The 26,603-nt window shown below is 41.3% G+C and overlaps 1 protein-coding gene across 5 annotated transcripts in view; it reads left to right on the top strand.

Moving 5' to 3' along the window:
* Window positions 1-26,603, top strand: part of MYH10 (myosin heavy chain 10) — a 153,228-nt gene that overhangs the window by 17,662 nt on the left and 108,963 nt on the right. For all 5 annotated transcript variants that reach the window (XM_065415571.1, XM_065415572.1, XM_065415573.1 and 2 more), the window contains exon 2: window positions 3,072-3,228. In XM_065415571.1, coding sequence (XP_065271643.1) covers window positions 3,072-3,228 — 157 coding nt within the window. The remainder of the gene's footprint in view (window positions 1-3,071; window positions 3,229-26,603) is intronic.

The following is a 26,603-nucleotide window of genomic DNA, read 5'->3' as shown; positions in this document are numbered from 1 at the left end:
AAAAACAATGCGTAATGAAAACATATCATATGAATGCAGAGAAGGGTATGTGGGTATATTTTCAAACTCACTAGCTGAATTTGATAGCTGCTACTTGAGCTGAGACAGACTCTGCAGAGAAAATCTGCCAGGAGGCAACGTGGATAAATTTTTAACACTTTTTTTCTGGGCATTACAAGATTGTTTTCAGGGAGTTTAATCTTTGCCTGGAGGCTGCACTTTGCTGTAGCAGATAACTAATTTTTGCTCAATCTCTCCTAGTAGGCAAAGTGAAAGACTGACTTCCTGTTCCACTTTTTCCCTCTCTCCTTTCCATTTATGATACCTTTATTATTAGTTAATTAAGGAATTCACTGACAGATGTATTCTTATAGGGGGAAGAAATTTGGCTTGCCTTTCAAACGTCCTGTCTTGAGGAGAAGGATGTCCAAGCATATGGCCCAGTTGATGAATTTGTGGCCTCCATGACACATTCAGGTTTCCTAGAATTGCAGCTTTCGCTTTTTAAAAAAAAAATTCTATTCCTTCATGGTTGCAATGCAAAAAACCTTCCAAATGTGAACAGGGTGTAAACAGACCCTATCTCCCTAAGTTTGCAGATAACCTGTTACATTCTCTGTAATGGTTCTGAACTGTGCTGTTCCCTATTAATCTCATTTGAGCATCAGCTCTAAAACCAAGTAGTGACACTTCACTGTCAAAATTGACTACTGAATTGCTGAACATTCTAGTGCATGGAATAAGAAAGGATGTGAGAGTGAAGCCCTCAGGGAGATGAGAATTGAGTGGTGTTGGTGGGAAGGAAATGCAGAAGGGTGAACAGAAGACAGTAAATCATAGGAAAAGAAACAGAATTCTGGGGAAAGAAGAGAGCAGAAACAGAAGTAGTGGTGGCTTGTGGGGAGCAGGTTTTTGTCACTGAGCAATGGAGAATTACAGTAGAGGACTGGATAATATATACTTAAAGCCTGTTTTCGACTTCCCCTACTGTGATCTTCCGCTCTGGGGAAAAAGTCCCGTCCTGCAGCTTCCTGAACAGGCTAGTGTTCCGAAAGATGCGTGCATCATGCACCTTTCCGGGCCAGCCTGCATTAATGTCAATGAAATGCCCACGGTGATCCACAAGCGCCTGGAAAACCATAGAGAAATACTCCTTCCGATTAACGTACTCGGATGCTAGGTGGGGTGGTGTCAGAATAGGAATATGCGTCCCATCTATTGCCCCTCCACAGTTAGGGAAACCCATTTGTGCAAAGCCATCCACTATTTCCTGCACGTTACCCGGAGTCATGGTTCTTCTGAGCAGGATGCGATTAATGGTCCTTCAAACTTGCATCAACACGATTCCAATGGTTGACCTTCCCACTCCAAACTGGTTTGCGACCGATTGGTAGCTGTCTGGAGTTGCCAGCTTCCAGATTGCAATAGCCTCCCGCTTCTCCACCGGCAGGGCAGCTCTCAATCTTGTTCCTTGTGCCGCAGGGTGGGGGCGAGCTCCTCACACAGTCCCATGAAAGTGGCTTTTCTTATCCGAAAGTTCTGAAGCCACTGCTAGTCATCCCAGACTTGCATGACGATGTGATCCCACCACTCAGTGCTTGTTTCCCGAGGCCAAAAGCGGCGTTCCACGGTGCTGAGCATGTCCGTGAACGCCACAAGCAATTTTGTGTTGTATGCGTTACGCGACTTGATATCATCGTCGGACTCCTCACTGTCACTTTGGATCTTAAGGAATAGCTCGACTGCCAAACGTGACGTGCTGGCGAGCGTCGTCAGCGTACTCCTCAGCAGTTCGGGCTCCATTTCCCGCAGACCGAAACGGAACACAGATTGCGCTGCACAGAAACCGTTGAAAGATGGTGTTGAAAGATGGCGCCAAATGTGGACGGAAACACAGGGATTGGTGGGATGTGAAGCGATGCATCACGGGGTGTTGGGACAAGACCCAGAATGCCCCGCACCCTTCCCACAGTGCCAGAATGGGAAGAGGTGCTCTTGGGATAGCTGCCCATAATGCACCACTCCCAATGCTGCTGCAAGTGCTGCAAATGTGGCCACGACAGTGCGCTGTCAGCTGTCCGTGTGGACAGACTGCAGCGCTTTCCCTACTCAGATGTACGAAGGCAGGTTTAATTCACAGCGCTGTACATTTGCAAGTGTAGCCATACCCTGAGGAATTTGTGGAGTCCTGAACTTGGATCCTCTCCCACAGACCGTAATGAAACCGTGAATCTAGCTCTCTGCACCAAATGAGTTTGAGGCTTCTGTTCTGGGATGTTTAGCAACTAACTTTCCTATTTTTGTTGAGGGAAGAGGTCCTATAGCTGGCCCTTGTTGTTATGGAACTATTGATTAATTTTTACTTAGCTTGATGCAGTTTTGAAAGCAGTTACCTAGAGATGTGGCCTGGAGGAATGTCTTAAAGGGGGATGCTCTTTGTTTTCTATAGCAGTAGGAGCAACCCAGCTGTTCAGTATTTATTACTAGATCATCTTGTAGAAATCAGCAGCTAATTCAAAATTTCTTCCTTAACTGAGTGAGTAGACTCTGAATGTGAACAGCTACATTTTCATAAGTTTTGCAAGCATGATCCAAAAAACTTAGTTGTGTTTAAAAAAAGCACATTTTATCAGAGTAAAATTTAAATCTAATCTGCTTTCTACCTTTGATGCAATTTGTGTCCAAGTTTAGTGAAAATGGAAAACATTTACTTTGTGGTTGTTATGTACTAGTGTAATATACTACAGTTTTTCATTTGCAAAGAGGGAAAATTCAAATCTGCTTTTGGGGAATGAGGAGGAATCAAATGCTCAAGACTTCACCTCTATCATAACTAAGCTCTTTTGGATACAAGTTATTAGATGTCTCAAAGTACCAGCCAATATTTTTGAACTAAATAGTTTGAGGTGGTGGTTTTATTGAAGTGACTAATGTTCAAGACTAGCACAGAAATGGCCCACAATTTGGGAAGGATGAAGCTTTCCTGGCCTCTGTGGCTTCATTTAATAGTGGACATATAAATGTAAGATAAAATAGCTAACCAAACTGCTGTTGATGTTGGTTTTTTTTAGACTTATTCTGGACTGTTCTGCGTAGTCATAAATCCCTACAAGAACCTCCCAATTTATTCGGAAAATATCATTGAGATGTACAGAGGGAAGAAACGTCACGAAATGCCACCACACATTTATGCAATATCTGAATCTGCATATAGATGCATGTTGCAAGGTAAGAACTATTTAAATATTACTTTGTTATAAATAGCTGAAATTGCTTAATGCACTTAATTTTAGGCTCTCTATTGTCACACTAACGTTTTGCCTTCTAATAAATATAGAAATCTTTAAACTTTTAAAGAGAGAGGTTTTTTTTTGCGAGTTGGAACAGAGAGTGACCTTTAAGAGTATGACTCCATGGTGTGTTTTCTTCTTGACTTCCAAAGTACCTGCCAGTTTGCTGCTGTGACTGAATGATAGACTTTGTAATTAGTGGTGTAATAGTAAACTTAAAGTGGAAATGGCTTCCTTCAGAACTAAGAAGTAATGACATTTGGGACACAAGAGGTGCTAATACACTAGGGAACATGTACTTCCAGAGCCACCAAAATAAGAATTAAAAGGTGTGCAGCAAAACTAAACTAATTGGTTTCAGAAACAATTGCTAAATGGGTACTTTCAAACTGTTTTCTGTACTCCTGTTTTAATGTCACTGCACACTATCCTGAGGTTTCTCACAGTGGCTAAAATATTTATTTTAATTTTATTTTTATATATATAATACACGCACGCATGGGGTAGTTGTAGCCATGTCGGTCCCAGGATATTACAGAGACAAGATGGGGTGAGGTAATATCTTTTATTGGACCAACTTCTGTTGGAGAGAGAAACAAGCTTACAGAGCTTTTCTTCAGGTCTGTGAAAGCTAAATGTAGACCTGAAGAGCTCTGTAAGGCCTGGTCTACACTACCCGCCTGAATCGGCGGGTAGAAATCGACCTCTCGGGGATCGATTTATCGCATCCCGTCAGGACGCGACAATCGATCCCCGAATCGACGCTCTTACTCCACCAGCGAAGGTGGGAGTAAGAGCCGTCGACGGGAAGCCGCGGAGGTCGATTTTGCCGCCGTCCTCACAGCGGGGTAAGTCGGCTGCGATACGTCGAATTCAGCTACGCTATTCGCGTAGCTGAATTTGCGTATCTTAAATCGACCCCCCCCTGTAGTGTAGATGTAGCCTAAGTTTGTTTCTTTCTCCAACAGAAGTTGGTCAGTAAGATATTACCTCACCCACCTTGTTCCCCATGCCGATGGGAGGGATTCTAATGTTGGTGAAGGTACTCCACTCCCCAAGAGGTGGTAGCTAGATCAATGGGAGAATTCTCCCTTTGACCTAGTGTTATCTATGCTGGGGGTTAGGTTGGTTTAACTGTGTTGCTCGGGGGTGTGGATTTTTCACAATAATATGTTTGACCGTAATCACATTTGTGAGAGGGGGATGCTGTATTGTCTAAGGCCCAATTACTTAAGGTGAAGTTTTTTTTTACCCCATAAGAGTCTCAAAGATGAATTTAAAAACTAACACTTAGACTGCATTTAAGACAATAAGGATAACAAAACATAGCTCTAGATCAGCGGTACTCAAACCTCTTCATGTTTTAGATTATTTCAAGGGTGTGTGTGCATGTGTGGGGGTGTGGTGTTTTTTTTTTTTTTTTTGGTCTGCTTTTTGGCCACATCTCCTCATCCCAGTCTTGGTTCCACATCTCCATGGCGACCATAGGTTTGGTCTACATAAATGTCCTAGAATAGTGAGGCAAGATGAAGATAAATTTTCATGGAATGAGTTTGGTTACTTTCTATCCCTGTTTCCCTGCATCTTGTCTGTTGTTTCCATGTCTTGGCATGTAGGAATTTGTTTGTTTAATGCCACACTATGACATTCTGGTGTGCCATCCAGAGTGTTGAGGTGCTGTCACCCCTGCCCTGCAACTTTGGGTGCCTACAATGCTTTCCTGCTGTAGCTCCCACCTGGGTTGCTAACAGACAGACTGCCAGCAGGTAGGTCACACCCTGAGTGTCTGTGTATAGCCATAGCCCTGGTCCAACAACTCTGACCCCAGCAACCTGTCAGCAAACACCAGCCACACTCTGGCTTTCAGCAGGCTTGGTTACCACATGTAGGTGACCCCAACACTCTCCCAGTCCCAGATTCTCCCCTAAAATGTGTTCAGCACTGTCCAGCCCTCTCCTGGACAGTCCAGAGACAGTAGGTCCATTGCCTGTCTAAGGGAACCAATATACAACAGTCTGCTATCTTAAATGGAGTTACCAAACAATTCAACACCAGATTAGTTTTAATTAAAGAATAAAACATGTTTGTTTAGCTACAAGGGAGATGGGTTTTGAGAGTACAAGTATAAGCCAGTAAAAATGAGAAATGGTTACAAGAGAAATAAAATTAAAACACTTCCTAGCATTAAAACTTAACAGATGAGACTTGGTTCAAGGTGAAGTTCTTAGCACATGCTCCCAGGAACAGGGCTGACCCAATTTCAGGTCAAGATCTGCTCCTGAAGTCCAAATGCTGTTTCTTTGTGTTGTCTTAAGTGACAGAGAAAGAGAGGGATAGGGAGAGAACTTTGTGTGTTTGCCCCTCACTTTCATAGATTGGTCACCTTTCTGAAAAACATTTTCCTAAGGTTTACCCATAGATAAAGTTCATTTCCACTGTGGGGACAGCGACAAGGAGTCTGGTGGTGAAAGAGGTTCCTGGATGCTGTTTGCTAAGATGCAGATCTGTTTGTTCCTGCCCCCTCTTCTCCTCCCCCCCCCCCCCCCTTGTCTAAGAATGGCCACTAGGTGAATGCACACCTGGCTAGAGGCATCAGCTTGTGTTTTGTCTCTGAGAAACTGGTTTACCCAGACTTGTCTGGTAAACACATTGCAGATCTAATTTCAGCTTATGTTTTTAACTTTTCATAGAATGTGACTACACACATTTCATCATATTATCGACCAGTGAGTTTAGTTTTCAAATGATACCACACAAGGCATATTTTTGAACAAAGATTATTACAGTAGTGTAGAGGGTGTGAATACAGGGGTGCATTCATTCACACACTCCTTATTTGCATCCCTCACCCTTCTTGGCTCTAATCTCTCTAGGTTACTCTGTTTGGTTCTGCCTTTCTCTATTTGTTTCCAAATTTGGTCCATGTTTACAAGAATAAAACCCTTGAAACAAAGAATGCAATTGCTAAACAAGATGCAGAAGTTTGTCTTTGTGTTTAGCTGACCAAAGCTGTTGGAAACCCAGAGTTCTGACTTGCCATTCAATGAGACAAGGTGGTTGAGGTAATGTCTTCTATTGGACCAACTTCTATTGGATAAAGAGACAAGCTTTAACCTGAAGAAGGACTCTGCGCGTAAGCTTGAAAGCTTGTCTCTTTCACCAACAGAAGTTGGTCCAAGCAGATTTTATTGCACTCACATTGTCTCTCAATATCCTGGGACCAACACTGCAAACTGCTGAGGTTTATGAAGTTTCACTGCATCAAGACTGGATGATTCATCCTTCATAGAAGCAGCTCCTTGGACCATAGTTTGAGAAGTATTGCTTTAGTACCACCTTTGTTTGCTTCAAAGGTGGTAGTAGGGAAAACTAGAGTAGATGGCTGTAACAGTGCCTTCGTGGGTCACAACTGAGAATACGAAATTCAGGACAAAATGCTGAGAAATAGAATCATAGAATATCAGGGTTGGAAGGGACCTCAGGAGGTCATCTAGTCCACCCCCCTGCTCAAAACAGGACCAATCCCTAGACAGATTTTTTGCCCCAGATCCCTAAATGGCCCCCTCAGGCAGACCACCAGGTGGTTGTTCTCCCATAAGATATACCAAACCAGCAACAAAAGTAAACTTCTGTTTCACCACACTGGCTAACAAGAAGTCAGAAAAGCAGTCTCCTTAGGCATTCCAGTCCTGGATTCAACACCCAGACACCAGACTTAAAGATGAGTGGTTATTTAAAACCAGTTTCATCAAACAAAAGGTTCTTCTGATCCCAAAGGACCAGCCACATACCCAGGTTAACGTATAACTCAGATCTTACCCAATAATCACGCTGTTGTCAATCCTTTAGTATCTAAAATCGAAAGGTTTATTTATAAAAAGAAAGGTGAGAGTTAAAATTTGTTAAAGGAATCAAATACATACAATAATTGCAAAGTTCTTGGATCAGGCTTGTAGCAGTGATGGAATAAACTGCTGGCTTAAGTCAAGTCTCTGGTTGCTTCCAAATCATTGGAAGGTCCTCAGTCCTTTGGTTATAATGCTCCCATTAGTATAAGTTCATAGTCCAGAGGCTTGAGCAGGAAAGAGGTAAAACAGAGATGTTTCCAGTGCCTTTTATAGCTTCTGCCGCGTGGAGGGAAATCCATTGTTTCAAACAAAGCCCTCAGCACAGCTAGTGGAAAATTACAGGTAGCAAGATGGTGTTTGGAGTCACATGGGCAAGTCGCATGTCCATGCATGATTTCGCTTTGTCACAGCAGGGAAGTCCATTAAGTGTTGATAGGCATCTTCTATTGTGAGTTAAGTGGTCCGTTAAAGAACGCTTAACTTGAATAGCCCCTTCAAGATGTGCAGGTTAAATATCTTGTGGGTGCTACTACAGGAGCAAACATTTGAAATCCAGGTATAGAGCCAATACTCATAACTTCAAATACAAAAATGATACATGCATACAAACAGCAAAATCACATTCAGCAAATCATAACCTTTCCATAGACACCTTACTTGACATATTTTGTACAAGATTTGTTGCAATTGTATAACAATGATCTATGTGGTCATATTTTATTAGATAATGTCACAATGGCATCTCTGGGTTTGAAGAAAAAATATAGGTGTCAGGCTTGAAATTTGATAGATTTGGGCGGAAACTTAAACAAGGAAATTGCTTTAAAGAATTAATACTTTGTAGTTATTCAAGTGCACAGATTTTTAGTATCCTCCACCTATATCGACCCTTTGCTTTTCTTCCTTTCAGCAAGAGGTGGGAAGTGGTGTCAGCTAGTGGACTTCCTACTGATGTCTTACCTTCATGATTTCATTGCCAAGACAGAACAAGAATTGGGAAGTACAGATGTTGACAAACTGTACTTGGCTGCTTTGTGTTAGATCAAAGGAAAGGCAAGGCAATATTTCCTTTGCATTTGTAATGGGCTCCATTTAGTTATTCCTAGGCATTTCTTCAAGAACAAGATGGCAGGCAGGCTGCTTCTGAGACATGTGTAGCTTAGATACTACAGTAATGGGGGTCATAAGTATGTGAGTGCCTCAGTCTTTAATGTATTTTCACAGTATCTCTCTGAGGAAGGGATGTGCTACCATCTCCACTTTTTACAGATGGTGAAACTGAGGCACAGACTAAATGACTTGCCCAAGGCCGCACAGGAAGTCTGTGGCATAACTGAACCCAAATCTCCAGAGTCCTGGCCCATTGCCTCCATAAGACCTTTTTAGCGTGGGTCAGGCTAAAATGACATTGCATTGTCTCAGTGAGGAAGTCCGAATACCACCAATAAAAATGAGACTAGTTGGAGTATGGTGGTAGACTTCTTGGAGACACAAGAGTAAGTTGTGAGAGTGCCTGCCATTCTGCAAGAAAATCCAGGATTTCTTTTGCTAGTGAAAATGTTAAAGGATCAGTATGGTATACATATTTTCCCAAACCAGTTAGCTACAGGAAAATTTATGCTAACCTTTTCTTATGGTATCGGGTAGGTACCAACTAGACTCGCCTTGTGAACGTACGTGTGTGTGTGTGTGTGTATGTGTGTGTGAGAGAAATGGATCACTACAAACATGTCCTCAGTCTTAAATAGAAGTTACAAGATGAAACTGGAGTATCATCTACTTTGTCCAATGTAAAATATGTTATTTTGTCAAATTCTGGAAAGAAAACATAAGCCGGCTTCATAGCTGACCTAAAGCCAAAGAGCAGCACCGCAACAGCTACCTAAATTGTAAATCCTGTTTCTTATTTTCATTATGTCAAATGCTCATGAGGGGACTGAAACAGTGACGCTGACTTAGACATTTCAAATAGTCATTGTCCGGAACGATTCCTCGGCACATTACAATCTTGAGTGTTTTGATATTGCAGTTTCGATTTCTGATAACTGGACTATCAGTTTCAGAGCCCAAATAGGAGGAGGGTGGGTCACCGTAGCAGTAGTGGTACAACCAAGCGCCACCTGTAAACCAAGCTGTTACTACCTGAGGCACCAGGCGATGAGAATTACAGTAGATCACATAGCTGTTCAAAATACGATTGTGTGCTCTGCTGTGTTCATCAGGCTTGGCTCCTCCTCTGACATTCAGATATATCTTATCACTAAGGTATAGGTGAGTACCTAGGACCTTGGCTCTTGAAGCTCTGATTTCAGAAACTTAAGCTTTCACTTCAGAGAGGATGGCAGAACAAACAGGTGACAATTGTTAGTCATGTTGCTTAATGCACTACTTGAAAGTGTCCAGATGTTCTCACAAGCATGGTATAATCTGTGTAAAATAGGAACATAATCTGAAAATTCTGGGGCCTACACTTTTTGGAGAGAGGTTTCTTCATCTAGTACAAAGCATCATCCCTCTTAGGAGGAAATATGAGCTTCAGTTTAAAAAAAACAACCTAATGTTCAGAGTAGTTAGGTGTTTTCTGAAAGAAAACCATGTCCTTTAGTTGCTTCTCAGCAAGTTTCAGGGCAAAGAGGTGTGTGAAATGTGTATAATCTGTAGTTTCTTGGAAGTATTTTGAGTTTACAGCAATTTTGTTAATCTCTGTCTAATTCTGGTTTGAGGAAAGTACTGGTATTTGGTTTTTGCTTGTTCCCATTGTGTCTAGTTGTAGCAGCAACGTTGCTATTTTGTTACCTTCCCTATAATGGTGGGATGATTATTACTTGCTTTGCCACCAATTGAACCTATTGCAATGGAAAAGAAGTCAACACAGAAAGGCCTAATCTACACTATACCAGCCAGTTTTTACTAGCTATACCAGCAAACCCTCCTAGCGTAGAGTCAGCTCCTATGAGCAAAATTGTGCTTTTGCCAGTATAGTTTATACCAGTTCCCTGAACAAAATAAGCTAGACCAGAAAAGCACGTACTAGTTTGAATTGCCATTCCTCCTAGGAGCCCTAGTCATAGACATTATAATGGCAGAAGCCCTAGTGCAGATGCAGTTATATTGGCTAAAAAACAGTGCTCAGAACAATGAGGTCCTGGTGCACAACGAGGGCTCCTAGGAGGTATGGTAATTCAAAATAGTACCGTGTATACTCGATCATAAACCGGTTCGTTTATAGGCCGACCCCCCCCCCCCCGATGGATAAGTAAAAATGGAAAATTTTTATAACCCGTTCATAAGCCGACCCTATAATTCAGGGGTCAGCAAACTTTGGCTCCCGGGCCATCAGGATAAGCCACTGGTGGTCTGAGAGAGTTTGTTTACCTCGAGCATCTGCAGGTATACACATTTCACACACCTAAGTAAACAAATTTCAGAGTAGCAGCCGTGTTAGTCTGTATCCGCAAAAAGAACAGGAGTACTTGTGGCACCTTAGAGACTAACAAATTTATTAGAGCATAAGCTTTCGTGGGCTACAGCTGAAGAAGTGGGCTGTAGCCCATGAAAGCTTATGCTCTAATAAATTTGTTAGTCTCTAAGGTGCCACAAGTACTCCTGTTCTTTTTTCTAAGTAAACAAAGTGTCTCGGCGCGCCAGCTGCTTACCCTGAGGGTCGGGTCAGCAACTGGTGGGGAATTTTTTTGGGGGGAGAAGCTGGGAGTCAGGGGAGTAACCCCTCTGACCACCCCCCACATGACCCTAGCCCGGGACCCCACACTCTCCCCATCTCATCCCTTCCCACCTTATCTGGGGAGCGCCAGGGGAGGATGTCTCTGACCAGGCTGGAGGTGCTCCGGCAGGCTTGGCGGCGTGGCCACAGCCTGCTCCAGCAGGCCAGACCAGGCGGCGCGGCTGCAGCATGTTCCAGCGGGCTGGGCCGGGCGTGGCTGCAGCGTGCTCCAGTGCCCGGGCGGTGCAGCCATAGCCTGCTCTGGGGGGTGGGGCTGAGCAGCACGGCTGTAGCCTGCCAGCCCCGGACTGGCCCCGCCTCTTCCCTTCTGTCTCTGCTGGCTGTGCTGCCTCTCCTTGCTCCCTCTGTTGGGGGGAGGGGCTGTGTCCCACCTCTCCCTCTCTATACCTGTTCATAAGCCGACCCCTGTCTCTGGTGCTTCCCTTTTTTACTAAAAAAAATTTGGCTTATGAACGAGTATATACGGTAAGTGTTTTTCCTGGTCTAGCTTATTTTGTTCAGGGAACTGGTATAAGCTATATTGGCAAAAGCACATTTTTGCTTGTAGGAGCTGACTCTATGCTAGGAGGGTTTGCTGGTACCAGCAAACTTTATTTTTCGATTGTAGATTCGGCTCTTTCTGAGCTGAGGGGTGAAAACATTATCTACTATCTGCTTCTTGTCCCAACTAAGGTCTAATGTCAAAAAGGTCTAAAAATCTCTCAATGATATGGAGACAATTATTTGCTTTGGTTCCAAATTGCAGTAATTTGTTTTAGCTTCGCCTCCTCAGTTTGAGTATTGACAGGAGGTGTAATCTGTTCGCAAACATTCCAGGATAAAGAGTTTTCAATTTCAAAAAAGAATGGGAAAATTTTTGTCTCAGTTCTTTTAGAATGATTAAATTTAGGACTTGCATCTGGAGGAGTGGATCCATTCTAGGAGATAAAACTGTAATAAAAATTAGTCTACTTTTTCCTATTCAGAGACTGGAAGTTAACTGTAAATGAAATCTGTCTGGCCTCTCTATGAGTTAGATGGTCTTTGCAGTCATGTTAGGAATAGGTTTCTCTTTCATTTTGGAAATAGGCATCTTGCCATGTTGGCATTCCATCTGGTAGGGCAGTGTTTCCCAAACTTGGGATGCCACTTGTGTAGGGAAAGCCCCTATCGGGCTGGGCCGGTTTGTTACCTGCCACATCCGGAGGTCTGGCTGATCCCGGCTCCCACTGGCCACGGTTCGCTGCTCCAGGCCAATGGGAGCTGCTGGAAGCGGCGCAGGCCGAGGGATGTATTGGTTGCCGCTTCCAGCAGCTCCCAGTGGCCTGGAGCGGCGAACCGTGGCCAGTGGGAGCTGCGATCGGCCGGACCTGCGGACGCAGCAGGTAAACAAATGGCTAGGCCTGCCAGGGGCTTTCCCTACACAAGCGGTGTCCCAAGTTTGGGAAACACTGTGGTAGGGAATGGGTTTGTGACATGTTGCAAGAAGTCTGTCTGGGATATGGAGCAGGCTGTTTTGGGGGGGAACAAATGCATTATAGCAGAGCTTTATGTGGGATACTCAGCCTATACATTTTAATACAATAAAGGCTTGGAGAACTTGTGTCTTAAAATAACCAAAAAGAAATTTAGCTTTTGGTAGAGAATTGCCTATGTGCCATGCCCAGCTAAAGAAAATGGTCTATAATAAACAAGTGGCTTCTCTAGGTAAACTCTTACTTGGTAGAGTCCCTGCTCTAAAAATGTATTGGAAAACACATTTTGTTTAGGTTGAGGGTGAACCCATTTGTATTAACTTTGTCTCCATGTGCTCCAGGTGAATCCGAAGTCTTGCTAGGTAGCCTAAGGAGAATTTAACAAGTGGTGGAGACTGCCCTCACTCCCTTTTGACAGAGTGGACTGGTTCACCCATGTGCATGCACTCATATCCAGTAGTGCCTGCTATTGGATTTCTAACTTGCTATATGCACTTTAACTGCTGCTACTTATGTAACTGTGCCTCACACTTGAATTGTTTAGTGGAGAGCAGTCTTTTCCCTTGATTTTGCTGTCAAACTCCCCCAGGGTCTGAAGTAGCTAGAATTGGTTGGTCTTGAGGGTATGCTGCATTACCCAGCATGTGTGTGTACTGTACTTTGTTTTTCTGGCATTTTGGGGAGTAGTGTAGAATACTAGCGGTCTAGAACAGGGTGGTTTTTTTTTTTTTTTTTTTAAGCTTTGGATATGTTGGGGGATGACACTGGAGTGTTGTACTATTAAAATGTTATAGTACGACTTCAGATAATGGCAGGGACTCTTTATTTATATTGAAAATAAAATGGTTATGGGAATCTTGCTTTTTGGGATGTAAACTAGCCTTGTAATTTTGGGACTGGTGAATATAGTTTCCATTTGGTTGGCTCTAAAACCAAAGAGGAGGATATTTGACATGAATGATAAAACCAGAGTAGATGGTTCTTCTGGGGATAAAATGCCTTCTCTCTTTCTGCCACACACAGTTCAGCTCCAACTCTTTTGACAATTTAGCCAATTGAAATTTTCAGCTGAAGGAAGAATATGCAGGAAATAAGATGCCTCTTTTTTCCCCTTGCATTATCAAGGTCTGAACATGTTGAGAAATTGTATTAAAATCTGGATTGTCCACACAGGTGAGAGATGCCTTATCACCTCCTTTTGCAGTAGATTCTGAAGTTAGCCATGCCCCACTGGCCACTTCCCTTGCAAATGCCCTTACAATTGCTGATTTCCAAGGCATTTGTATCAGATCCATGTGCAAGACCAAAGTGAGGGATTATACAGACCTAAGCTGTAACATTAAACAACTCTTTTTTAAGACCGGTCTTTGTATCGTGCAAATTGAGCCTTCATTTCAAAATTAATGTGATGGGAGAACTGCTTGGAACATTCTGGTTTCATATCCTAGAATCAGATTAAAAGCTCACTAGTGCTCAATTTTGTGTCTCTCAAACTACATTCTCTTTAAATGCAAGTGTGTTAGGGTCCAAGAGTTTATTTAAACAATTGGGGCTTAAATTCCAAAATACCTCTGCTTCAGATTTTAAAAATCAAAGTGTGTGTGTGTGTGTGTGTGTGTTAAGTCTACCAGCAACAAAACTTAACATTGCTTGATCATCTGAATTAATCATTCATTGTCTTGCCTAGTGCTGGAAAGACTCCATTTTGTTAAACTCTGAATATAAACTGGAAACTTCACTGCACAATGACAGCTCTGTTGCAGAGGGTTTGTATAGCTGGCAGTTAGTAGTGCTGCTGTCAAACTGCTTCTGTATTCTTGTCCTATTAATGTATTTCCTGTTTAGAAGGACCTTAAGTACTGCAGTCTGCACAGGTCAACTCTTGTGATGTCCTGCTGAAAGAAGGAAACTGGGTTGAAATCTATGCACTTGAGTGTGTGTGTGTGTCTCTCTCTCTTCCCCTCCTCCACCCTGTGCTTATAAAGCAAAAAGTCCTGTTCAGATAATAGAAATGTAGGACCCAAAGGGACTTCAGTAGGTCATCTTTTCTGGTCCCCTGTGCTGAGGCAGGACTCAGTATTATTGAGACCATCCCTGGCCAGTGTTTGTCTAACTTGCTCTTAAAAAGCTCCAGTGATGGCGATTACCTACGGAGGTTGTGGAATCTGTTCCAGTGCTAAACTACCCTTACAGTTAAAAACTTTTTCCTAATTTCTAACCTAAATCTCCCTTGTTGCATTACTACTTGTCCTGTCTTCAGTGGCTAAGGAGAACAATTTATCACCTCTCAATAACAACTTTTTACCTACTTGAATACTATCATGTGCCCCTCAGCCTTCTCCTCTCTAGACTAAACAAACCTAGTTTTTCAATCTTTTCTTGTAGTTCGTGTTTTCTAGACCTTTAATTTTTGTGGCTCTCCTCTGGATTTTCTCCCAATTTGTCCCCATCTTTCCCAAAGTGTGGTGCCCAGCCAGCACTGGACATAGGGCTCCAGCTGAGGCCTTATCAACGATGAATAGACTGGAAGAATTACTACTTGTGTCTTGCTTAGAACACTCCTGTTAATACATCCCAGAATGACGACCTTTTTTTTTGTTTTTTTGTTTTTGGCAACAATATTAATGTTGACTCATATTTAGTTTGTTGCTTAACCTCCTGGATGCTTTTCTGCAGTACCCCTTCTTGGCAGTCACTTCCCATTTTGTGCAATTGGTTATTCATTCCTAAGTGTAGTGCTTTGCATTTGTCCTTTTTTTGAGTTTCATCCTGGTTTTTATTTCAGACCTCTTCTACAGTTTGTCTAGATCATTTTGAATCCTAATCCTGTCTTCCAAAGCACTTGCAACCCCTCCAAGCTTGGTACTGGCCACAAACTTTAAGTATACTTTCTGTGCTGTTATCCAAATTATTTATGAGGATGTTGAATAGAACCGGACCTAGCACAGATCCCTGTGGAACCCTACTCAATATGCCCTTCCTGCTTGACACTGAACCATTGGTAAAAACAGAATATGGTGTGTTTTTTGTTTTTTTTCAACCAGTTGTGCAGCCACCTGTTAGTAGGTTCATCTGGACTATATTTCCTTAGCTTGCTTATGAGACCATCATGTGAGACCGTATCAGAAGCCTTTCTTAAGTTGGGATATCTCATCTACTGCTTACCCTGATCCACAAGGTCTGTTACTCTGTCAAAGAAGGATTCTAGGTTGGTTTGACATGATTTGTTCTTGACAAATCCATGTGGACTGTTACTTATTATCCTGTAGGTGCTTACAAATTGATTTCTTTATTTCCTCCATTATCTTTCTGGGTACTGAAGTTAAACTGACTGGTCTATAATTGGGTTGTCCTTACTCCCCTTGTTTTAGATGAGTATTATATTTGCCCTTTTCCAGCCCTTTGGGATCTCTTCTGTCTTCCTGGAGTTCTTGAAGATACCCACTAATGGCCCAGAGCTCTCTTCAGCCAGTTCCTTAAATATTTTAGGATGTATTTTGTCAGGTCCTGCTGATTTGAAGATCTCTAACTTGTCTAAGTAATTCTTAACTTGTTCTTTCCTTATTTTAGCCTTAGATACTACCCTATTTATACTGATGTTCACTATATCATCCAACCACTGCTAACCTTTTTGGTGAAAGCTGAAAAGAAGGCATTTAACTTTTCAGCCCCCCCCCCAAAAAAATCCTGCCAACTCTCCTGCTCTCTCTTCCCTTAGACTTGCTTCTTATGAGATCTTTCCTACCAGTTCTGAGTTTGCCAAAGTCTGTCTTGAGGTCCATGACCTTTATTCTGCTGTCCCCCCCCCCCCCCCCCCAGCTATTCCTTCAAATCATGAACTGATCATTTCATGGTCACTTTCACCCACCTTCCACCTTCAAATTCTCAACCAGTTCCTCCCTATTTGTAAGAATCAAATCTAGATCAACATCTCCCCTACTTGCTTTCTCCACCTTCTATAATAGGAAATTGTCTCCAGTGTATTTCAAGAACTTATTGGTTAATCTGTGCCTTGCTGTATTTTCCCAATGGATGTCTGGGTTGTGATGGGGGACTTCAGCTACCAAGTCCTGTGCTTTGGATGATTTTGTTGGCTTTTTTTTTAAAAAAAAGCCTCATCTACCTCTTCCTGGTTAGGTGGTCTATAGTAGACCATGCCATGGCATCACTTTTTTTTTTTTTTTTAAACTCCTTTTATCCTTAGACCTGTTGAAAATCTCTGGGTATCTCCCACTTTTATATCAACCTCAATCAAGTGTATATATCTTGATTATACAAGGCAACTGCTCCTCCTTTTTTACCTTCCTGTCTTTCCTGAACAAGCTGTACCCTTCTATACCAATATTTCAGTCATGTGAATTATTTCACCCTCTGTAATGCCAATTATGTTGTAATTATTATTCACTAGTATTTCTAGTTTTCTTGTTTATTCCCCGTACTTCTTGCATTAGTATAAGACATCTAATCATATTGAACATGTGTCCTTTTGATGAAGACAATAGTAGGCAAAGCTGCATTATCTCCTTTAGCCAGTAAAGTGTGTAAAACTTGATTCACTGGCCAATAAATCACGTTACTATTTTGGTTTATTTGTTTTATTAAGGGTATGATTGAAGATGTTTTAAACTGACAAACACACTGCTGCAAAAAATGTTGCTAAATCACGTGTTGCTGTTGAAATATTTTATGCCTGTACCAGAAAAATGTGTGGGTGGTTTTTGTGAGCTCTTGAGTTCTAGGATTCATCCCTGAGAAGGCTCATCCCACAGTGTCCTGTGCTGTGACACCACGAGGTTAACACAAGCTGCTTATTACTTGGTGACCTAGGAGCTCTTTTGAAAAGTGTTGTAGCCTGTAAGGTACATTTGTCTAACAGACATAACATTTCTATTCCCGTTCTTTTGTTTCCCTTCCATTACTTTAATTTCCTCACTTGCTAGCATTACGCAGGAACAGTTGAAAGAGCAGCAGAATATATGCTGATCTGTGCACTAAACTGTAAACTTCCATATAACTAAACTATTTACATCAACAGAATCACATAGACTAGTTCCTTCATCACACTTATCTGTTTGTTTGACTAAACAGTTTATAGCTAAAAATCTAGGCTGAGATTTTCAAAGCTACTTAGATGCTCAGTTCAGTGGGAATAGGGCTTCTAAATCCCTTTGGCAGCTTTGAAATGGTCAGCCCCAGTTTTTATATAACATGCAGGGCCAGCTATGCTGCTGAAAAATGAATAAGTGAGGAAATGAAAGTTGGGGTTGGGGCTTGGGTCTCATTTAAGGTACAGGAAAACTTACAGAACACATCTAATTGCTGACTTTCAATGTTTTTTCATTTAATTGGAAATGGAGGACTGGCCTAATCTTGAGATAGTAGCACCAATTTGGGAATGTTTCCTAGCACTCGTATTAATCAATAACTCAATTTATTCTTCTTCCTCTTCCCAAAATTTACTGCTGGTTTACCCTAGCTATACCTTATTTGTAGTCACTGTGTGGGATTTTTCATATGGCAGTTAGTTCAGTAGGTTAAAGCTAAATTTTCAAAGCGATGTCTCAGGTTGCTCAGGAAAATAAGTGGCCTGGTATTTTGGGTATGTGTATGGGGAGGGAAGAGTGTTAGCGATTGCCAAGGTCCATCGTGGTTGTGTGGGGGTATTTTGCTATATTTACACTTTTTTCATCTTGTTTCCTTGATCTTTTGTTGAATATTAAATTAGCATTAATGTCATAGGACTGACTTGAATTCAACTGGAGAGAATTTTCATCTGTAAACAGTAATTATGCCTACCAATAACTACTCTAGGTTAATCAAAGGCTGATATGGCCTATAGTTTTAGGGCCTACTGTCGCTTAGTGATTAGAAATGTAGAGTAACGCTCAATACCTGTTGTAAGTCTGTCCTTGGGAAGAAAGCGTTTTCCTAGGATTTGGAAGACTAGAACTAAAATTACAGCACAAACTCCTTTCTGAAAATTAAATGAACAAGGAACTCTAGCAGTCTCTCCTTTGGATAGCCTCACTTTCTCAAATGGAAACCACGCTATGTAGCAAGCAGCATAACATGCTGTTAGGCTGAAAAGACTGGGAGGGAGCCACACAGCGTTTTCTCCATGTTCTGTAAAGAATGCAAAACACCTGTTGTCAGACATACTAAATCTATGATTAAAATCCCAAATATTTTCCATGATCGTGTTTGTTTTTGTTTTGTTTTTTTGTTCTGGTTTATCACAAGATTCACACAATCCTTTCTACCCTGGTAGCCATTTTGCACTTCTGCCTACACAGAACCAGCTGCATGGCAAGCCTAACGTGAGGAATTTGTAAGTCTTTTTGTGTATTGTTGCAACATGTTGTCCAGCTGCCTATTGGAAATTGAAGGTAGACACTGGTGCATAATGTGAGGAATGAATAAGTGAAGAGAAAGCATTTATGTTTAGTGAGGGAAGGGAGGCAACATACAAGAGCATTGCCAAAAATCTGCTGCAGACAGGAACTGAGTAATATAAATTCTGTTCTGCTGAAACAAACTTCCAGTTCACTTCAAATCCAAATAGAAAGCTAATGGAAAACACTTGATTGTTAGCTAAGCTTATTGAACTTTTTTTTAAAATAATTTTACCACAGTAGAACCTCAGTTACGAACACCTCAGAAATAGAGGTTGTTCGTAACTTTGAAATGTTCGTAACTCTGAAGAAAACCTTATGGTTGCTCTTTCAAAAGTTTACAACTGAACATTCACTTAATACAGCTTTGGAAAATGCTGCTTTCTCTCATCTTCCTTTTTTTTTTTTTTTTTTTTTTTAGTAAGTAGTTAAACTTTAACACTACTGTATGTGCTGTGGGGGTGACTCTGCCTGATTGCATACTTCCATTTCCAAATGGGAATGGGGTGGGGGTGGGGGTGTGGTTGATTGGTCAGTTCATAACTCTGAGGTTCTACTGCATTTTGTTACCAGGTCTCTGTGGGTTCACACTGTGATGTGTAAAGTTTTTGACTACCTTGCTTTCTTGAGGGCTGAAAAGAATCCATCCTTAATTCAGTACTAGTTATATTTCCTAATTCTTGCCTTTTATTAGCCACCAGTCCCACAAAGGGCTTAACAATAAGCTTGAAGGATTTATTGCTCGTGCAGGAGAAACTGAGATGAATTCTTATCTTGTCAGCATACTACATTTTAGCAGGACTGCTAAGTGTCACACATCTTACATGGTTCCCACGCATTTTGCAGCTCTACCTGTAGGCCCTATCAAAGTCACGGCCATGAAAAGTGCGTCATTGACCATGAAATCTGGTCTCCTGTCCCCCTCCCCCCGACACGGTCTTGTGTGCTTTTACCCTATACTATACAGATTTTGCAGGGGAGACCAGTGTTTTTCTCAAATTGGGGGTCCTGACCCACAAGGTAGTTGCAGGGGGGTTGCAAGGTTATTTTGGGGGGTGGGGGTAGGGGGTTGTGGTATTGCCTCCCTTACTTCTGCGCTGCCTTCAGAGCTGGGTATCTGGAGAGCGGCGGCTATTGGCCAGGTGCCCTGTTCCGAAGGCAGCGCCCTGTCAGCAGCACAGAAGTAACGGTGGCAATACCATACCATGCAATCCTTACTTCTGCACTGCTGTTGGTGGCAGTGACAACCTGGGGAATTACAGACCAGTCAGCTTAACTTCTGTACCCAGAAAGATAATGGAGCAAATAATTAAGCAATCAGTTTGCAAACACCTAGAAGATAAGGTGATAAATAAGTCAGCATGGATTTGTCAAGAACAAATCGTGTCAAACCAACCTGATAGCTTTCTTTGATAGGGTAACAAGCCTTGTGGATGGGGGGGAGCGGTAGATGTGGTATATCTTGACTTTAGTAAGGCTTTTGATACTGTCTCGCATGACCTTCTCATAAACAAACTAGGGAAATACAACCTAGATGGAGCTACTATAAGGTGGGTGCAGAACTGGTTGGAAAATCTTTCCCAGAGGGTAGTTATCAGTGGTTCACAGTCATTCTGGAAGGGCATAACAAGTGGGGTCCCGCAGGGATAAGTTCTGGGTCCGGTTCTGTTAAATATCTTTATCAATGATTTAGATAATGGCATAGAGAGTACACACATAAAGTTTGCAGAACCAAACTGGGCGGGATTGCAAGTGCGGAATTGCAAGTGCTTTGGAGGATAGGATTAAAATTCAGAATGATCTGGACAAACTGGAGAAATGGTCTGAAGTAAATAGGATGAAATTCAATAAGGACAAATGCAGAGTGCGCCACTTAGGAAGGAACAACCAGTTGCACACATACAAAATGGGAAATGACTGTCTAGGAAGGAGTACTGAGGAAAGGGATCTGGGATCATAGTGGATCACAAGCTAAATATGAGTCAACAGTGTAATGCTGCTGCAAAAAAAGCAAACATCATTCTGGGATGTATTAGCAGGAGTATTGTAAGCAAGACACACGAAGTAGTAATTCTGCTCTACTCTGAGCTGATTAGGCCTCAATTGGAGTATTTGTGTCCAGTCTTGGGTGCCACATTTCAGGAAAGATGTGGACAAATTGGAGAAAGTCCAGAGAAGAGCAACAAAAATGATTAAAGGTCTAGAAAACATGGCCTATAAGGGAAGATTGAAAAAATTGGGTTTGTTTAGTCTGGAGAAGAGAAGACTGGGGGGGGATAAAAGGTTGTTACAAGGAGGAGGGGGAAAAATTGTTCTCCTTAGGCTCTGAGGATAGGACAAGAAGCAATGGGCTTTATTTGCAGCAAGGGCAGTTTAGGTTGGACATTAGGAAAAACTTCCTAACTGTAAGAGTGGTTAAGCACTGAAATAAATAGCCTAGGCGGTTGTGGAATTTCCATCATTGGGGATTTTTAAGAGCAGGTTGGACAAACACCTGTCGGGGATGGTCTAGATAATACTTAGTCCTGCCTTGAGTGCAGGGGACTGGACTTGATGACCTCTCAAGGTCCCTTCCAGTTCTATGATTCTATAGTTACAACACCATGACATTTCAGATTTAAATAGCTGAAATAACGAAATTTACGATTTAAAAAATCCTATGACTGTGAAATTGACCAAAATGGACCATGAATTTGGTAGGGCCCTATCTGCATTCCCACAGAGCCTCTGAGATGTTAAGCATTTAGCTGTGCCACCAGGGGTTGCTGTGGTACTTCCACTGCTAGCTGCCATGCAGCCTCTCTTGCCCTTTCACCACTCTCCCGTTGCTTCTTTTTGCAGGGAAGGGGCAGCTGAGAGGAGGAAGAAAGATGTCAGGGGCCCAGTACTGATACCAGTACCTCTCATCCCCTTTGAGCCCCAGACACCATCACCCTGCCTGTAGTTTTCTTCCAGCATCCCCACCCAGCTACATCCAGCATCCTGAGGTGTCTATCATTGGTCCATACTCCCTCAAACACACAGGTACCCTAGCACCATCCAGCACACACCAGACACCTTGTGGTACTCATGCACTTAAGTAACCCTAGCAGGTTTCATAAACATTCCTGTCTATCTCAGCCAGAGCTGCCAAGTTTTTGTGCAGTGTCGTATCCTGCCATTGCATAGTGCAGGATGTATTGAACATAACCTGAAGATTATGGTTATCCACCAAACACTCAAATAGCTCATTTTACAGCTTGTATAAAATGTCCCACAGCTCTACAGAGATTGGCATCTACATGTTTTAATTACACCATACTCAATATTCCTTGCAAAGTGTCAAGTTATAGAGTTTTGAAGTATTACAAATCTAGTTCGTGACTGACCATATAGTCAGAGTTGGCAATTTCCTGGGGAAAAACTAGTTTAGGACAGGGCACTCGTAACTACTAGCTTAAAGTTATTTTCCCTAATTTTGCTGGTTTATTAGAATATATTAACCAAAATACTTAACAATTGGATAATAGTTTTTGCAGTAATATGGTCTGTTTAATTTTAATTTAAAGGAAATAAAATAAAAAAAAAAAACCCTCCACTTAAAGCGGTATGCTATTGTCTTGGCAACCTCAAACTGGAATTGAAACATCTGAATCTGGGAATTCCCCTTCTTTGTTTAGCAATGAAAGTTAGCTAACAAAACATGTAATTTTCATTGCTAAACAAAGAAGGGGAATTCCCAGATTCAGATGTTTCAGCTCCAGTTTGAGGTAAACTGGGCTGAAGAGTTAAGGCACTAGTCTGTTCCTTGATCTGGCTGGCTGAAGTACAACTGCTGCAGCTGAACTCCATGAGTACAGTGACTCAAGTAAAAATATTTCAATCTGAGCAAAGGTGGAAGACGACTTGTCCCAATTCATGGCTATTTTGAGAAAGTTCGTGAAGATGACCGAGTCTTAGATGCAGAAAAAGCAAAGAAAGTGAGTAGAAAGGCAGACCGTATAAAGAAACATTTTGCAGAATGCAGTGGGAAGAACAAAGACACTAGAACCACTGACTGGCTAAACACATGAGTATTAGAATTGGACTCTGAGGATGAAGGTACTGGTAATACTGCATTGCCATTACCAAATACATCAAAAGAATGTGAGATCCAGGCTGGCCGCAGAGAAGGAGGAAGAAGTACTAGTTTTTTCAACCTCAAATGGATATGTATGTAACAAAAACCATTCTAGAGGTGAAACAAAAGATAGACTTGAAAATGGCAGATTTTTTTTTTTTTTTTTTTTAATGGCTGTAATATTCCCCTTTCTGTTGGATGCTCAGCTGCCTAAGACCAGGCTATAAAATACCCAGTTGAAAGCAGGTAGCGGGGAACTGTTAGATGCAACTCCTGATGGCTTGAGGGTGGAAGCACACACAGAATTACATGGAAAAACAGTTACATTCATATGAGATGGCTGGAGTAATGTGCACAATGAGCCAGTAATGGCTAAGTGTAGCAGAAAAGGAAAACTGTGGCTTATATATCAGCAGTTGATATTGGAGACCAATAGAAGACTGGAAAGTACTATGCTACACTGGCAAGAGAAGCCAAGACATTAGCAAATGAACTGTATGGTGGTGTTGAGCTTACCTGACAGACAATAAGAAAGATGCAAAAGATGAAGTGATTTGGAACAAGATGACTATACTTTTTGGTTATGTATGGATGTGCGTCACATTGGCTTAGTCTACTTGGACAAGACCCTACCCCCAAGTGATTTAACGAAACGTGTTGTAGATTTAGAAAAGCATTTTTGTAATCACCATCACTCTGGAGCCTGGTTAAAAAGAATGCCACGGATCTGTAAACCTCCAAATTCCTGGTGAGACCTGATGGAACATTCAACTTGCCTGGAAACATATGTTAAAAATCACATGTCAGGATTGAGAGTGTTCACAAGGTAGAACTTCAGTGAATCTTTCAAACTTCGGATACATCCATTCAAAACTGAGGCATAGGCTCGGTCTAGCCACTACATTGAAGTTGGTCTTTTGCTACAGAATGCGTGTGGCCAAATGGACGTGGATTGGTAGTCTGCAACTCTGCATGCCTCTGATTGCATAATGCTTCAAGCCTATAACAGTGTGCATTATTTTCATATGGTTTTGACTTCTGAAAACTGAAATGAGTCATGACCTATAAAACTTCCTTGAGAAAATACTGAACCAAAATGTATAGACACTCTGGTGGTCAATATTATAATTACATATTCGTGTTACACCCACTGTGGTTTTATGTTTAATTTGGGGTTGTACAAATAAATCTCCAAAGTTTTAGTTTCATAAATAAGTGTAATATGATGTGCATTAATGAAACCGTTTTTAAAATAGCAAAATGCCTTAAACTGGGACTAAACTATTTTTTCCCCTCCCCCCCCCCCCCTTCCCCAGGGTGGTAAAAAAAAAATTGTAAAAACCACCTCTGGTAAACCATGCCATTCTGAAAAGCATTTGAATCCATCTACAGGATGCTTTTCTAAAATACCAGTCATACCACTAGAAACTATAGTACTTGGTTTCACATGACTGCCATGGTGCTGAATCAGGCATTACTGTGGTCATAGCTCTTAAATAAACATTTCTCCCAATACTAAGAGGAACTAACTGAAAGCATGAAACTGGCGGATAAAAATCTTACTGCATTTCTTGAAATAATTTGTAATGTGAACAGTTGCTATTAAAAACAGATATTCGGAGTCTCATATAGAGGACGGTTTAAATGCAAAACTGGAGGAGGGAAAACTCTGTCCTAGAATAAACAGAGGAATTCTACAAATAGACTCCTTAACTAGATAAACTTTATTAGTGTGTTACAGGAAAATTCGTTACTACTTGTGTGGAAAATGAGTTGGGCTCAGTTGGCTACTCCTGATGGGCCCGCAGTTGAATCCCCTCCATGCAATGTCAGCCTTGTCCCTGCCCAGCCTGGATTTTCTTTTTGCTTTACCCTACTGTTAAAGACTGGGGGACGGGGGGGAGTGGTACAGGTTAAGTAAAGAGTCAGACGGCAAGGAGTCAGTTTTGGGGTTTTTCATTTGCCCAACAGAGGGCCCCTGGTGTAGAAGAAGCAGCCAGGGTAGAATAAATTGAGGATTCTTTTTATTCCCTGTGTGTCCTAACCAAGAATTGGGAAGGGGAAAAGTCACATTGCACTTCACAAACAACTAGACATCAAACTCTGTATAATTTCACTAACAAAATAATTCAAACTTCTCATACAATGAAGCTGTACATATACAACTGAAGAAACATTTTTAGGATTAATGGTTGCTCCATTCCCATCAACTAGGTAACAAAGCTGAAGAATATTCTGTCTTGGGGAATACCGCAAAGAATTGCCATTTCAAAATGGCTTCAATTTGCTTGAGCTTTAAGCCAAAAGCTGCCCTAGCAAAAGCGGCTAGTGTCTCCTGACTGCATAGTGGGCTACCATCTTCTTTGAAAGGAGCTTAGTTGTGGATCATGGGAAGTGATTGACACTTTAAAAGAGGGCAATTTAGCTGATGGCAACCTGTGGCCTCATTCTGATTTGAGAACAATGGGAGGTGGTAGCCATTTTGAAAGATGGTAATCCTTTGTGACACTCTGTGAAAGAGAAGACTTCTGTAAAATGATGAAAAATAAAGTTAGGAAAAAATAGTGGCCAAAAAATGACCATAATCCTAAATATTTTTAGAAACTATTTGTTGTACCTTATCTATCCTACAGGGGGAGGCAGGGAATCCCCAAATTGTATATTTTTACAGTCTGAAGTCTAATTGTCTTCCTTCAAACTGAAGAATTTTACATGAATTCTCCCCTAAGCCACCTTAGCCAACTACAAGAGACTAACTGCACTGGAATGTCATTTGAACATTCAGCATTAAAATAAATTATGAAAATCTACAAGAAGGATTGTAAAACGTCAACTTCTGACCGAATGGTAAGATTTTACAATCCTTCTTGTAGATTATGAAAATCTATTCTAATACTGAAAGGTATGTGTTGTAGATCCTTGCTTAAAAAGACTGAGATCTGTAGTGCTGATTTCCAACTACCACTGCTTCTAACATGCAGTAGGGATCTATCAAGACTTACCTAAATTAAATTTTGAAATTGTCAATTTTTCTCATTTTAAAGGGAAAATGTAGCTGTAGAATCATTTACTTGATTTCAGAGTTCTAGTAAATAAATACTACTTTACAAGTAAAGAAATAGTAATACAAATGTTTAACAAGTCACATACTCGAGCTCCAGCTGGAAGCTTGCAGCTGTTTTGCAGACATGCCATTTTGTGGCATATCTACAATAGTGGAGTGAAAATGCATTCTTCTATATTGTGCTTTAAGTTTAGTTTTCTGGGGCATTTTCAGTAATCTAAACACTAGTTTAGATTGTAAAATCAAAATAGTAAATCGCAACTTTGATTTTTTACAATTTTGATTTGAGTTGAGATTGCTTTAGAACGTTAAGTAATGTGTAATAGCTAGTCTGGCAGAAATTTTTCCCTTAAATATATTTTGCAGCAGCAAATTTGAATAGATCAATGTCTTGCCACTATTATGTGTAGTTTTAAAAAACAAATGCCTGCTTTTTATAGCCTTTGCTATTGAAACACTAAAGATTACTATACAACTGAGTACTGTAGTTATCAACAAATTACTTTCTGTAGTGAAAATGTCAAACTGGAAAGTGCTTCACTTATTTTAGAACAGAAAGATACTTGCCACTAGCTCACTGGTAAATGAGTAACAGAACTGGCATCCATTCAGTTTCTTCTAAAAGAACTAATACAATAGCATTCAGATTTTAGTGGTGTCTCTTCTTTGTTAGTCTTGTTTTGGCACATGGATTTAGCTACTGAAATCACAAAA

Source organism: Emys orbicularis, chromosome 13 (genome assembly GCF_028017835.1).
Source record: "Emys orbicularis isolate rEmyOrb1 chromosome 13, rEmyOrb1.hap1, whole genome shotgun sequence".
NCBI lineage: Eukaryota > Metazoa > Chordata > Testudines > Emydidae > Emys > Emys orbicularis.
This window is presented reverse-complemented; position numbering and strand designations above follow the sequence as displayed.